The sequence below is a fragment of the Mya arenaria genome, chromosome 14 (genome assembly GCF_026914265.1).
Source record: "Mya arenaria isolate MELC-2E11 chromosome 14, ASM2691426v1".
Taxonomy (NCBI): Eukaryota; Metazoa; Mollusca; class Bivalvia; order Myida; family Myidae; genus Mya; species Mya arenaria.
Genome location: NC_069135.1, coordinates 50,702,348 through 50,717,714, shown reverse-complemented (window position 1 = coordinate 50,717,714; position 15,367 = coordinate 50,702,348). Strand labels below are relative to the sequence as shown.

General features: G+C 35.4%; 1 protein-coding gene across 1 annotated transcript; it reads right to left on the bottom strand.

Moving 5' to 3' along the window:
• Nucleotides 1-1,619: 1,619 nt before the first annotated feature.
• On the bottom strand, nt 1,620-14,418 carry LOC128218330 (mesoderm-specific transcript protein-like). Its single transcript, XM_052925981.1, has 12 exons — nt 14,334-14,418; nt 13,278-13,463; nt 12,886-12,965; nt 12,539-12,616; nt 12,276-12,406; nt 8,379-8,434; nt 7,821-7,861; nt 6,953-7,020; nt 6,263-6,364; nt 3,564-3,640; nt 3,251-3,314; nt 1,620-2,868 (listed from the first exon to the last, which is right to left on the bottom strand). The coding sequence occupies exons 2-12, from the start codon at nt 13,429-13,431 to the stop codon at nt 2,742-2,744; spliced, it is 978 nt and encodes a 325-aa protein (XP_052781941.1). The 5' UTR covers nt 13,432-13,463; nt 14,334-14,418; the 3' UTR covers nt 1,620-2,741.
• Nucleotides 14,419-15,367: the final 949 nt, after the last annotated feature.

Below are 15,367 nucleotides of genomic sequence, written 5' to 3'. Positions count from 1 at the left end.
TTAAGTTTTAAGTTTATTATTTTATGACTTATATAAAAAAGAACACGTTTATGACGTAATTGATTGGGTATGATGTATTTGTTATTGTCTTAGGGAAAAAACTTTCACCCCTTACACGTTGCATGTTCGGGATCCGTACTTTTATCCCTTCAAAGTTGCATTCACGGGGTTCTTACTTTCATCCCTTATACGTTGCATGTACGAGGTTCGTTGTTTTATCCCTAATACGGTGAATGTACGGGGTCCGTACTTTTATCCCTTATCATGACGTTGTTTATACAGGGTACTTTAATTCCGAACATTAGCCTGGGTGTACGGGGTCTGGACGTCCATCCCAAACATGCTAGTGTACGGGGTCCGTACTTTCATCCCAAACATGCTAGTGTACGGGGTCCGTACTTTCATCTAAAACATGCTAGTGTACGTCAACAAATGCTACAGATGAAATATGTTCTCTTGTTAAAAATACATTGAAAAAAGGATTTTTTTATCATAGATATTGAAAAGTCCATATTTATTAACGGGTGCGGGTTCAGTGTACAAAAGTCCATACAGGTGGCGTTCCGTATACGTATTCATGAATGGGGTCCGTACACGTTTAGTTAAGAAGTTCAATTTAAAAGTAAACTCAACTAGTTTGTACACATTTAGTGTGAGCAATACATTCTGTACATACAATTCATTGTTTAGTACAAATGCATCAGGCAAATGTTAAAGGGGGGACATAAATGAAATACATATACAGGTAGATTAAAGGGACTAGACACCAGATAAAACCATTGTATGAAAAAAGAAAATTGTCAAAAAATTACATAAAATCGATATCGCTGTGTACAACGCATTGCATCTTTCTTACTGATGTATCACATCGCTAATGACACAATTTTGTTTGTGTCTTTCGCAGTGTTTGCATTTTTTCCAATGCAAAATTCACTGGGTTTGTCTACCACATAAATCACAGTGAATTTAAAAATCGCGTCTGTTTATGTACCTATTCTAATCACGGGAAATTCACGGGCTAAATGTATACACTATGAACTGGGAAATCTGAATGCGCTATTTTAGTAATGAAAAATAATGAATTATAGGCCTCATTCCACTGCCTTTATATTTGATAACAAATGAAATTAGATGGATCCCTGGTCAAATCGCCGTACAGATATGCCAAAAGTGGCCCTTCTACGTATTTGAACAGATACAGAAATGGCGTTATGCGCCAATGGAGGGTCTTTTGGTAGGACGAAAGCCTAGTTCTGGGATAGACCTCTACTGAATATAGCTATTGAAAAACCAAACCAACTTCGGAAAAAGTCAAACAATAAAACTAAAATATATGCGGATTTTGACTCTTCTTGTGTGCATCAATAGAGGAAATATATCCTAAAATGCTATACTATACAGTTTACCGAAACTAATTGAAATTGCTGATGTCACTTGTCTAAAAGCCAGTTATTTTCATATCACGGAGACTTTTACTAGTTCCCGAAGATATGTCACTAAATGATATATGACGCGTGTTGAGTGTATTGTCAGCAGTGTGATATACACGTCTGGCATTACGGGTCAATCGTTGTAATAACAAGACAAACGAACTTTATACACAACACAGAGTTGTAGGCAAAAGGGTTCATTATTCTGTTTATTCAAAAACAAAAACAAAATCGACAATTCGAATTCCGATTTTGACATTCGAATACCAAACGTTTAATCGAATATTCGAATATTGGTTTGCATCCCTAAAAATAATGAATTATAGGTCTCATACCAGCTCGTATCGACATTAAGGCTTGTTTTGAGGAAATACTGTATTTGACGATTTTTGGACCATCTGGTGTCAAGTCCCTTTAAGGTTATTATGAATCATGGTCAAACAAAAGTGTAAAGGCTAAATACTCGTCAATATTTAAGCACATGCTGGTCATGCATGTATTTATCTGTCATGGTAAACAAGCTATTTGTTCAACAAAACAAATGCGCATACAAGATTTACACAACGGTATTCAGCGCTAGAATACCACAAATTAAACAACATATAACAAACAGAAGTAAAACTGTTAACACTATTAATCACATGGCATACAAGCATACTCATTTAAAATTAAAAGACACCGTTAAACAACAAAATAATATAGGTTATTGTTAAGGAAATCATAACAAACATTAACTCTCACATACAAATTATTAAGCAGTAAACTTTATTAAACTTTCATTTCTTTTTATGGGAAATAAATCACCAGAATAAAGGCAAAAATAGTTCAAGACCTTTATTGGCTTTTGTACTTTAAGGACTTTTCACGAATTCATCAAGAATTTAATAGATATGGGTAAAGTAATCTGTTTCAAAGGAGATTGGACATATTGATATTACGAGGGTGGCTTTCTTTTTCTCCTATTTTAAAGTTTTAAAATATTTCAAAGCCTTTTTTAAAGTAGTTGATTGTTTTACATTTTTAATAAAATTTAAAATGTGTTCACGTCGTTCAAATATTTCGAGTATTCCAAGGCCATGGACATTATGATTGATCGATTAAATATAAGAGGAAATATTAAAAGACTTTTCAATGGACTGGAGAAGAAATTTCAAGACCATTTTAATTACCTGGGGAGAGAGTTCAAGGCTTTAAAATAAATATATTGGATAAGATTAGAGAGTTGAAGGTTTTTATGGACTGGTGGAATGATTTATTTTTTATGCACTGGTGGAATGATTTCAAGGTTTTTTAAGAACCTGAAGTGAGAAATTAAGGCTTTTTGATGGCCTGCAAAAATGACTTGTAGGATTCATAGACGGCATTGGGGTCCTCCCACGAGGGGTAGTGTCCTATCGCCGCGTCTAGTACAGTTATACTCGGGGATGGTACTACTTTCCTGTGAAAATAAAAAGAATATCGCAGTAACACTCTGGAATTGAACTACTTTCCTGTGGAAATAAAAAGTAGTTCGCAGTAATACTCCGTGATAATACATCTTACATCTAGAAATTTAAAAGAACTGGTGGTACTACTTTCAAGTTTTAATAAAATATTGATTGCAGCAATAGCCTTGGATGGTACTTCTTACCTGTTAAAAGGAAATAAATATGCCTAGGCTCAGTAGATGGTAGACGAAACGAATAGAAAATGGAACGAAATGGATATTTCTATTTTTTCTCGGCCTTCACTAAAAAGATGTTTATGTTTTGTTATTTCACATTCCAGGGCCGACTGCAATAATTATATAGGTAATAAATATGTATGAAATGGATTTTTACTTGTAATGATCAACGAAAGCGTATCCACTGTTTACTGGATCAGATGGCCCATATATCATGTGAACTGAAATAAAAAATATATATTATTAAATATTCAAAATATTTTGCAGAGTATAACGAATAGAATCATTGGTTTCTAGTCAATTTTGCCGAATGGCGGCCATCTTGAAAAATGGCATACTGCCTGGTCCTCGAGTTTTATATTTCTGTTTTAATATATAGTTTTCCTGCATTAAAATATGTTTCTTTACCCTTGATACTATCTTGACAATAGAGTAATTTGTTAGGTACAAACTGATGTAAAGTTTATCACCTGGAAGTTTCGTTTGCACGAGTGCACCGACCCATCTGTCCTTGTTTTCTGCCCGCTGGTTAAGATATTTTATCAATCTGAAATACAGAACGTCTTGTTTAATAAAATCACGCATCTTGGCAAAACATTCAAATGAAATAAATTTAACTAACGAATCTTATTCCATGTTATAAATAAGTCATAATTCTCAAAGGCATCAAAACAGTATTTGTTTTCGGTTCCTTTCGGTTCCCGACCTTCTCTCAATTTTTGCACCTAACCATAGTTTATTTACTTTGTCTTTGGACAAATTGGTTGTGACCACTTAACCTGTTCTTTTTGATATTTTTTTGGAATTCGGAACTCCTCAGCCATTTTTATCGAAAATTACCTTCGCCGGTACATAAGTAGAAGTAGTTCGTATTTTTTTCAATTATATCAGACTCGATATCTGACATTGTAAACCTTTCCATATATACCCGAGGTTGTTTTCGGTAAAAAATGGTCGAGTAACTATTTACTGCGATCTACTATCGTCTCACAAGGTAGAAATACCGTGTTTTCTGCACATTTCTTTCAAATTAAACTCGTTATCCTTCATAAAAAAACATTGTTTTTGATATTTATTCATCCTTTTTTTGGTACATTAATACATTTGTATTAACTGTGGAAAATCTTATTTGTGAGTATGAGTGCATCTTTAAGTAAAATCTTTACCCCAAGTTATGCCTTAGGCCACAACAAATTGATCATTTGTTCGTCGGATTTGCCGCACCTAAAATTCGAAAAACGCAAAAAAATAAAAAAAAACTTTTTTTTGCACCCGCACATACTTTTTGGCCACGCATATTATTTTTTTGTTTACTTCTGAATTTCCTCTACTTTCTGAAGTTCTTTTACATAGAATTTAAACTTGCAACGTCGACTTCGCCTTTTTTTGAAGGTATTTCTATGCTTTACATTCTTTGCGAGCAAAATTTCCTCGTGTCAGGACAAAATCAGGTCCGGGTAACCGCAAAACAGCCGATATTTGTTGACAGTCTTTTTTGTCGGGGATGTTTTTCAGGTCGCACCGTTGTTATTTATTTCCGGTATTATTCAGGTTACTTTCAGTTATCGTAATGTAAAATACAAGTTTTAAATGAAAATCAGTGTCATAGTCAATGGATTCTAGTCTTCAGTAAACAACAACAGTTTCACAGCGCCGAAGGCAATAATTATTTATGTGTGTTTTAGTAATTCATTGTTTTGTACTCAAAATTTAGTGTTAAATAATAACTAAATCGGATTTTGAGTGTAAAACTTATATTAAAATACACGAACACACAACTTACAACAATTGAACATGTTTTCGTGAGTAATTTTTAAATTCTAAAATGCATTTCTCAGTTTTCATATACTCATAATTGTTATAAACAGATAAAAATAGTAGGACTTGTCAATGTTTTAAAATATTCCCCCATCCCCCCATCCAGTGTCCGGGGGTATACCAGGGTTAGCCGGGTGAATGTGATGGATTTACCAGGGCTTGGCTGGACTGAAAGTCCAGTAAAGTGGCCTGTGATTAAAGTGGCCTGTTTCTTACGGGCATTAAAGCTATGGAGGCCGTCATGATATTCTTTTTCAAGGCACGGACCTTTAACCCGCAGGTTCATGGCAAAGGCGAGGTCTTGAAAGGAAAACGTCTTTATTCCACCACCTGTATAATGACCGGTGCAACGTTTGCAGATTTGTTTGGTGCTGCTTTAATTATGATGTCCCGCAATTTAATCCACAATGTCTTTTTTTTAATTGTTCTCTGTGTTATTTACATTTTCGATCTTCCGCAATGTCAAAGTCACTACAACCTTATCATGTGCTTTAAGAGGTTCAAATTTAGACCTGACCCAATATTTGGAAATGCTCAAATGTTGAATTACTCTGGCAAGTCTAAAATGTTTTTTGTGATAGTAAGTTACGGAATGAATACAAAAGTTTTGGTCTTCGGATAACTGCACGTTAACTATGAGGAATGTTGTCTTTACAATATATCCACGTTTAAATTGAACTTAAGAGTTAAGCACTGGATCTTATTGCCGTTTGTTAAATATTGAGACAGATTTTCATGTGATACAATCTAAACCTTTTCATTTATAACTGAGAACCTATGTGTGCAATTAAAAAGCATTTCTTGACATAATTGTATGATAAATTTGGTAAGAAATAAACGTTTTTATTTATTTTTTAATTTTTCGCTTTGCGCTCGCCTCTGAAATACCTTAAATATAAAAAAAAGTATATTTTTTTTTCGCTCGCTCGCTCCTACTTTTTTTTGCAAAATCCGTAGAACAAATGATCAATTTGTTGTGGCCTTATGCTTCATGAAAAATTCAGTGCAAAGGCAGTTTGACCATTGTTTTATAAATAACAATAATAAGTATCTTCCATAGCCGAGGATGTAAAATAGTTTCATCTCAACCCGAGCGTAGGTCTTTTATGGCGGAAACGAGCTTTACCGAAAATATATTTTACACGAGTATCCATGGTAGACATCAATTAAACCGTTGTGAATACGTACATAGTTAAACTGTATTTTATCACTGGAACTCTTTAGTTACATACGGATACTCGTTTATCTTTGCCCTTGAAATAGTTATTCTTATGCCTTAAAACAAGATATTGTTTTTTAACCACTAGGCTTTTCCCTTTATTTTCCATTTTTTATTAAATCAAATTCAAACCTTGAATTAACGACGTTGCCATTTTTTCGTCTGACTATTGCGTAGAAATCCATCATTTCATCAGAAGTTGGTTGGGTATCAACTCCGAACACCTTTGACATGCTGAAAAAAGACGGAAACACTCCTAAGGCGCCGCGGAACGAACGCCCACCGCCGATTGTTCTTTTTAGTGACATATACGGGACATTCTGCACTTATTAAAGCAAAAGTTCACATATGCTCATTCTCACTGGTATTGTGTATATTAAATATCATGTGAATATCTTGAATTGTTATTAACTTACAGCCAAGATCATTGTTTGCATGAGTTATTCATATTCTCAAGGGTCATAACTTGATTACTATGAAAACCAAAGTACTTGAACTTTCTACAATTGGGTTTTTATCGCTAATAACATGTACGCAAAGTTTTATTTGAAAATGTTCAATAGTTATTAAATAAAGCCAAGTCAAAGTGTTCATTTGCCTATCTTCATTTTTTTTAACTACATGTATGTTAAAAGTCAGCACATCGACTTTGACGAAACCAAAGCTATGACAATAACTTGACATTTGTATTAAACAAGCAGACTAGCTAGAAGTGGCTTCCCGGAAAAAGATGAGCTAAAATGTTCCGACCAACGGTAACTTACTTATACATTTACAACGGAGTGTATAAGAAACATTAACAACGACATAAACTAGCCTTACCCCCTTTCAAAAATCCGGTAGAAGGTAAAATGGCTCAGTACGGGCCCAAGAACTGGCGTCAAAAGAAGCTGTAATGAGGATATATAAGTGACATTTATAAAGAGTCGAGCCTAGAAGTACATGGTCGCCGATTCCTGCCATTTGGTATTACGATAATACGCCAAACGACGGTGCGAAAATACAAAATAAAACAATATGAGATGTGGCGAGCAAAATTACAATAGTTCGCAATGTTGCGTGGCAAAAAAGGTAATAATAATCGGTCGTTTTTTCGCACCGCCATATACAATGGCGTGTTTTTATATTTTCGCCCCGCTATTTTAATATTTTCGCGGCAAAAATAAAAAATGACAAATCAAGCATTATAAACAAGGTGCCCAAGGCTTGTGTAAAAAACAAAGGGAATGAATATTTACAAATGTTATCAATCGTTTTACTGCACTCACTATTTAAAATGAAATTATGATAAACAAGCGCTAAGCATGAGTTTTGTATTTTTTCAATCAATAAAAAGAGGGTAGTGGAGGCATTTTGTCACTTATCGTGTAAAAATTAATTGCACGAGATATTGAAATTATTATCAACGAGCGCAAAGTGCGAGTTATGTATTATTTCAAGCAATGATAAGTTGGTAGTGGGTTGTACCCTATTGTCACCTATCGTTTAATAACTAGCAATGGTATATTGGAACAACGTTGTAATTTATTCGCACGCAACTCTGTTTTATGGTTACCGTTCTTACATCAGGAATAATGAAACGAGATAAAAACACACACATTGCAATATGGTACAGGATGTTTTACGCTTTAATATGTTCATTATGTTTTGGAAAATAATTCCTTATATCAGACTTCACAAAGAAACGTACCTTTTGGCCTACTCCAGGGGTATTTGTCTCTGGAAACACGCCTAAAACAGGAATTAATTCAATGGTTAATTGCGAGATCGATATGTATTTGTAAATGCTACGAAATCATAAAAATGTTTTGTATTAAATTTGAACTAAAAACCTTCATGTCCATTGTAGGAATCCGTAAATCCAGTAATTGTCATCTGGTTTGCTTAATACGGCGAGCATAGTGCAAACAAACCCCGCTGTCTCGAGCTCGCTTGGCTCGAATTCGTATTTGGGTCGAACTGGATGTTATGGACCGATTTATATAAATTGAAGTAAAGCATTCCCGCTTGGCTCAAATTTATCGAGGCTCGAGTTATTTTCGTCGGTCCCTGGGAGTTCGAGCCAACGGGGTTGGACTGCAGTATGTATTAGTACCAAAGCCCGTTGTCGGTATTTTAAGAGCTGTTTGGCGACATTAAGTACCATAAATAAAAATCGTTGCAGAGTGTTCCGAGGGGATGCGCCACCGTGGAAATTTTAAGTTGAGGATGAGCGCAGGCTTTAGGCTAAAACAAAGTTCTGACTTACCGCCATTTAACATGCACATTGATTCAAGCTGAAACTTTGATTCTTTGTTGTTGAATCTGAAATGAAAAACAAACTCATATGTTATATAAATTAATGGATGATCTATAAAAATAAAACAAATAATTTATTTATGGATCTGTATGCAATTTTGGAAACACCAAAATCACGGTGTACGTAAAAGCCGGTACCAGCTTTACGTTGACTTTTATTTCAAGATTGGCTTATTTAATGGGGTAACAAGAGTAAAACAATTAATGTTATGTACCTAATTGTTTGGCAGGGTCTGTATGGTCTAAAACTGCAGTGCGGGCTCAGAAATTTAAGACGGGGTCTAAGATGACCACTATACATTACTATTTCGATAAAAATGATATGTTTAAATATGGCTGTGTTTAACAAACAAAAAAATACTTATAACTTTTACGGTTGCCAAAAGTCGTTATGTTATATCGTACAGGAGTTTTACTCCTCCGAATATGACTTATTTTGTTACGTGTTAAGGTAAGCAATAACAGGTGTGACATCCGACAATTAACAGGGCTTAGGTAAGCAATTACAGGTGTAACATCCGACAACAAACAGGGCTGTGACATCCGACAATAAACAGGGCTTAGGTGAGCAATAACAGGTTTGATATCTGACAATAAACAGGGCTTAGGTAAGCAATGAAAGAAGTGATATCCGGCAATAAACAGGGCTTAGGAAAGCAATAACAGGTGTGACATCCGACAATAAACAGGGCTTAGGTAAGCAATAACAGGTGTGACATCCGACAATAAACAGGGCTTAGGTAAGCAATAACAGGTGTGACATCCGACAATAGACCGTGCTTATGTAAGCAATGAAAGTAGTGACATCCGACAGTAAACAGGGCTTACGTAAGCAATAACAGGTGTGACATCCGACAATAAACATGGCTTAGATAAGCAATGACAGGTGTGACATCCGTCAATAAACAGGGCTTAGGTAAGCAATAACAGGTGTGACATCCGACAATAAACAGGGCGTAGGAAAGCAATAACAGGTGTGACATCCAACAATAACGAGTGCTTAGGAAAGCAATAACAGGTGTGATATCCTACAATAAACAGTGCTTAGGTAAGCAAACTACAGGTGTGACATCCGACAATAAACAGGGCTTAGGTAAGCAATAACAGGTGTAACATCCGACAAAAAACAGGGCTTAGGAAAGTTATGAAAGTAATGTTATTCGACAATAAACACGGCTTAGGTAAGCAATAACAGGTGTGACATCCGCCAATAAACAGTGCGTAGGTAAGCAATAAAAGGTGTGACATCGGACAATAAACAGGGCTTAGGTCAGCAATAACAGATGTGACATCCGACAATAAACAGGGATTAGGTAAGCAATAACAGTTGTGACATCCGACAATAAACCGTGCTTAGGTAAGCAATGAAAGTAGTGACATCCGAAGAAAAACAGTGCTAAGAAAAGTAATGACAGGTGTGACATCCGACAACACAAAGTACCAAGGTAACAATTAACAGATGTGACATCCGACAAAAAACAGTGCTTAGTTAAGCAATAACAGGTGTGACATCCGACAATAAACAGGGCTTAAGAAAGCAATAACAGTTGTAACATCCGACAATAAACAGTGCTAAGGAAAGCAATGATAGATGTGACATCCGACAATAAACAGTGCTTAGTAACGCAATAACAGGTGTGACATCCGACAATAAACAGTGCTTAGTAACGCAATAACAGGTGTGACATCCGACAATAAACAGGGCTTATGTAAGCAATGACAGGTGTGACATCCGTCAATAAGCAGGGCTTATGTAAGCAATAACAGGTGAGACATCCGACAATAAACAGGGCTTATGTAAGCAATAACAGATGTGACATCCGACAATAAACAGGGATTATGTAAGCAATAACAGGTGTGACATCCGACAATAAACACGGCTTAGGTAAGCAATAACAGGTGTGACATCCGCCAATAAACAGTGTGTATGTAAGCAATACCAGGTGTGACATCCGACAATAAACAGTGCTTAGTAACGCAATAACAGGTGTGACATCCGACAATAAACAGGGCTTATGTAAGCAATTATAGGTGTGGCATCCGACAATAAACCGTGCTTAGGTAAGCAATAAAAATAGTGGCATCTGCTTAAGTAAGTAATGACGGTCGTGACATCCGACAATACAAAGTACTAAGGTAGGAATTAACAGGTGTGACATCCGACAATAAACAGGGCTTAGGTTAGCAATAACAGGTGTGACATCCGACAATAAACAGGGCTTAAGTAAGCAATAACAGGTGTGACATCCGACATGCCCATGGCTTAAGTGAGCAATAACAGGTGAGACTTCCGACAATAAACCGTGCTTATTTAAGCATTGAAAGTAGTGACATCCGACATCCATTTTTCTAAGGACAAAAGAAAATTCTAAGGTAAGTAATGACCGGTGTGACATCCGACAATAGACAGTACTAAGGTAAGCATAACAGGTGTGACATCCGACAATATAAAGGACTCAGGTAAGAATAACAGGTGTGATATCTGACAACAAACAGTAATAAGGTAAGCAATGACAGGTGTGACATTCGACGATAAACCGTACTAAGGTCAGCAATAATAGGTGTGACATGCGAAAATAGACAGTACTAAGGTAAGAATAGCAGGTGTGGTATCCGAAAATAGACAGTACTTAGATACCCAGTACCATACATGACATCCAAAAATAGACAGTACTAAGATAGTATATACCAGGTATGAAATCCGTCTATACACAGTGCTAAGGTAAATAATAACAGGTGTGATATCTGACAAAAGATGGTGCTAAGGTTAGCATAAACAGGTGTGACATCTGACAATAAAACAGTTTTAATGTAAGCAATACCCTGTGTGACATGCGACAATAACGGTACTGAGGTAAGCAATGACAGGTGTGACATCCGATCGTTCAAAGTACTAAGGTAAGCAATGGCAGGCGTGACATACAAAAATTAGACAGAACTCGGGTATGCAATGACAGGCGTGACATACGATAGTTCAAAGTACAAAGGTAAGCAATGACAGGCGTTACATACGACAATAATCAATACTAAGGTTAGCAATGACAGGCGTGACAAACGACAATAAACATTACTCAAGTAAGCAATGATAGATGTGACATTCGACAATAAACAGTACTAAGGTAAGCAATGGCACGCGTGACATACGACAATAAACAGTACTCAGTAAGCAATGACAGGTTTGGCATACGACAATGCGAAGGTAAGTTATACCAGGTGTGAAAGCGAAGGGCTTTTAACTAAGAAATTTCTCAATTAAATTTATAGGAACATATTTTGTAAAGTATTAATTAGTTAGAAGGGCAGAGTGGACGAGGCGAGCGATCTCTTCTTCATTATTAAGAATTTACAAAATGTGGTGAAACTGACTTAGATTATGTTATAGTTAGATGACATGAAGTCAAATCTTTAAAACCAGGAATCGGCGGATTTGGCATAAAAGACGACATTAAGATTGCATTTCAGGGCATTGAACTGTCTTAGGTCACAACCTCATTGTCTAACATTTCGTCAACGCAAAGTCTGACACAGGGAGTGTGTATCGGTTGAGTGGCAGTAGGCGGACCTTCAAACACCTGCGAATGGTAAAATTCTTAACGATTAACCCTAGTACTGAATGATCGCCTTTCTGCAATTCCATTGGCTGAAAATGACGGTTTATTCTTCAGCAAGTTTTCAGCAGACGGGGTACCAAATTATGACGTCATGTCTATTAAGATTTTTAACGATTAAGCGAAGTACTTATCTAAACCGTTAGGCGACTTCCTTGGCTGGAAATGAAGGTTATAAGCTAATTAAGCTATGTAATACAACAAGCTACAACAGTTCCATTTCTACTCAATCCTCTTACCTGTGAAGCAGTTCCAAGGCCACAGTGTCACCATAGTCATGTGACATCACGTGTGCGCGTGATATAGAAAGTGACGTCAGCAGAGCCTCGTGGATGTCCGCCTGTTCCGTAATCAGGTAGTCGTGGTCGAGCTGTAAACAAGGAATGTGGGGTATGTTTACTGACGTCAGTGTTAAAAATAAACGCAAAAATAAATCAATTCAAAAATCAAGCATTTCATCAAAACTGTATGCTATCAATAAAACTTTCCATTCGCCACAAACCGGTTTGTCTGAGAATCCATATCCTAACATATCCAGCATAATGATTTTGCTGAACTGCGATTTCATGCGACCAAGAATCTGAAAAAAACAGCATTTATATATTATTTTCACTTAAAAAGGGAAATATCTGATAGGTAAAATCGAAGAAAAGAACACTTAACTTATTCTTGAGACTGCCCCTCGAGAAAAAAAAATATTGTAAGGATTTTGTATGTCTATTACAATTATGACCCCAGGGCTTTTGACAATTTTCGCTGCCCCAGGGCTGGAATTTGCAGTTTGTCTAAATCTCATGGAGTGCCCCCGTCCCTCCCCCGGGGCAAAACATGTATAGGTGTATGATAAACCTTGCTCCAATCATGGCTGGAGGTGGGAAATCCATGGATCAACACAAGTGTGCTTCCATTGCTTGGTACTCCTTCCTCAACTGTAAACAAAATGGTTTCTCTCAGAAATAAATTTGACATAAATTTATATAAATACATTTTTACCATTAAGCATCTATATTCGCTAATAGAAAAAGATCGAAAGTATAAATCAATTTGTGTGATTGAATTGTACACTCGTTATTTTGCTTTTTTTCTATAACAAATCAAGATTTAATACGCCATAATACATTTTTAGGGATTTTTTTATGCCGAGGTTTGTTTCATTGATAATCAGTATACAAATGTTATATCATTTAATTTGTTGCACATTTAAAACTTTAAAGAAATAATAAAAGAACAACAATACTAACCTATATAAAATATATCAAATCCCTTATATTTGAAGATGTTGCCTTTCTTTTGCCAGTTGAGTAGCGTCGATGAAAGTGGCGGTGGTGGCATGTTGAGGAAATATACGGTGGCGGCGGTGACAACCACAATCCATGCAATGGTTTGGTACGCCATTTCAGCGACTAACTAATTATATTCACGCGTGCCTGATATTTCAAACAAAATAGTCAGATGTAAAATAATTTCTATAGTTGATTTCACTAAAACAATGCAAAAGTTGCGGACTATTTAGGGCCTACCAGAGTGTAAAACATGGTTTGAAATACCAACACATAAACTGTTACAGAACGGGTTTTTTCACTTATTTTTGGGGTTCAACATTTAACAAACATAAATCAAACATTGTTTGCAACATGTGTAGGTGTAATTATTAAAGGAGATGTGCAAATCTTACGAAAAAGGATTTATCAGTTATTAGCTCAAAAAACAATCAGATTTTTTTTTCAGAAAGTCTTTGAATTGTTCTTTTTATATGTCAAAATATTTGAAAATATCTAATCAACAATTTATTGTTTATTTACGGTGATAGCTTCTTTTTTTATGATAGGAAGTTGCATTGTCGTTACCAGGAAGTAAATTTCATTTCCTATTGTATTGAATATAATTCTTATTTAACCTCAGAAGTAAATAAAACATTAACTTTTGAAACATTTCAATTTCTAGCCTCCCCCACCCACTTTTAAAACATATGGAAGGTCCCTTAAATTCATGTCTATAATGTGCATTCACTTATAGGGAAGTCAAATCAAAGAACTTAAACATGTGTAGGTTAAAACATTGATAATATAAAATATACGTGTAAAGTCGACTAAAAGATCAATTCACAAAATGATAATAACTTCGTGTTGTTCAGTTTGGTCAATATATAAATACATGATGCAGAAGCAAAAAGTATCACTACTGTATAAGTATGTGACGAACACTGTGTTTCGTTGTGTAATTTACTTTCAAAAACCTGTGAGATTATGAACATATTAGTCATGTTATTATTGGATGAAAAAAACCGTATGACTTACCTTTCTAATTTCACAGTTAAATATGTTGTTTAATATCCTATGGAGACAAATATTATTTCGTCCCTTCTTTTAACCTTAACGTTCTACTTTTTGACTCGTTATGTGAGGAAAGTTATAGTTGCCGTGATCCGGGACCCAAAAACTTAATATTGGTTTTGTCTTTTGCATTTGAGTTGGTACAAAGTGTTTAAAATGTGTTAAATGCGTAAAATCAAGTGTATTATTAACAAAAAGACATGCTTTATCTGCAAATATCAAGAGGCACTTATGACACGGATATATTTTGAATTATTTGTAAAGAATGTTATGTATAAACATAATATGAATATTATTTATCGGAATTAATGAAATTTGCAAAGCACGTCTTTATTGAGTGTACTTTCGTGAACTGTAAATTCAAAATAAAATGTAGGCTCTGTTTGGTAACTTAATAGTCAGGTATTTTCTTTTTAATACTATATATTCGATATCATATAATGTTAACGCGAGAGATTTAATGTCAACTGAGGCATTTGGATGGATAACAATGTCATTTTACCTAACGTACGTAACTTGTTATCATTGTAAAATATGCATGTACAAGGCATTAGCCAATCCGCACTTTTACGCTTTTTATCGGGATATATTGTTATGATACCCTCGCATGGGTCTCAAAATGGACACTTGTTATTATCGAGTCGAAACGGACGCTTATAAAACAAGTTATATTCAAGCGCTTCAATGTTTGCATACGAGATCAGCTGTCAGACGACGAATTTCGATGCAAGGCATTTATAATTAAGTATAAGCATTTTAAAAAGTGATTGAAATTAGCAGGAATGCCATGAATAATTGAATTTGTATTTAACAAATTAAACCGAGAGATCGTCATGTTGTCATAAACTAGAAAAAATACTTCTTTGGGTGAGTTTATGAAGGTCTTCCCTCGCCCTGTAATGTAATAAGGCCTAATGTGAGTAATCTCATGGAATGAATCGGTTATTTCAGTAATCATGGCAAAGATTATATACGATGTTCTTCTTATCGTGAAAACG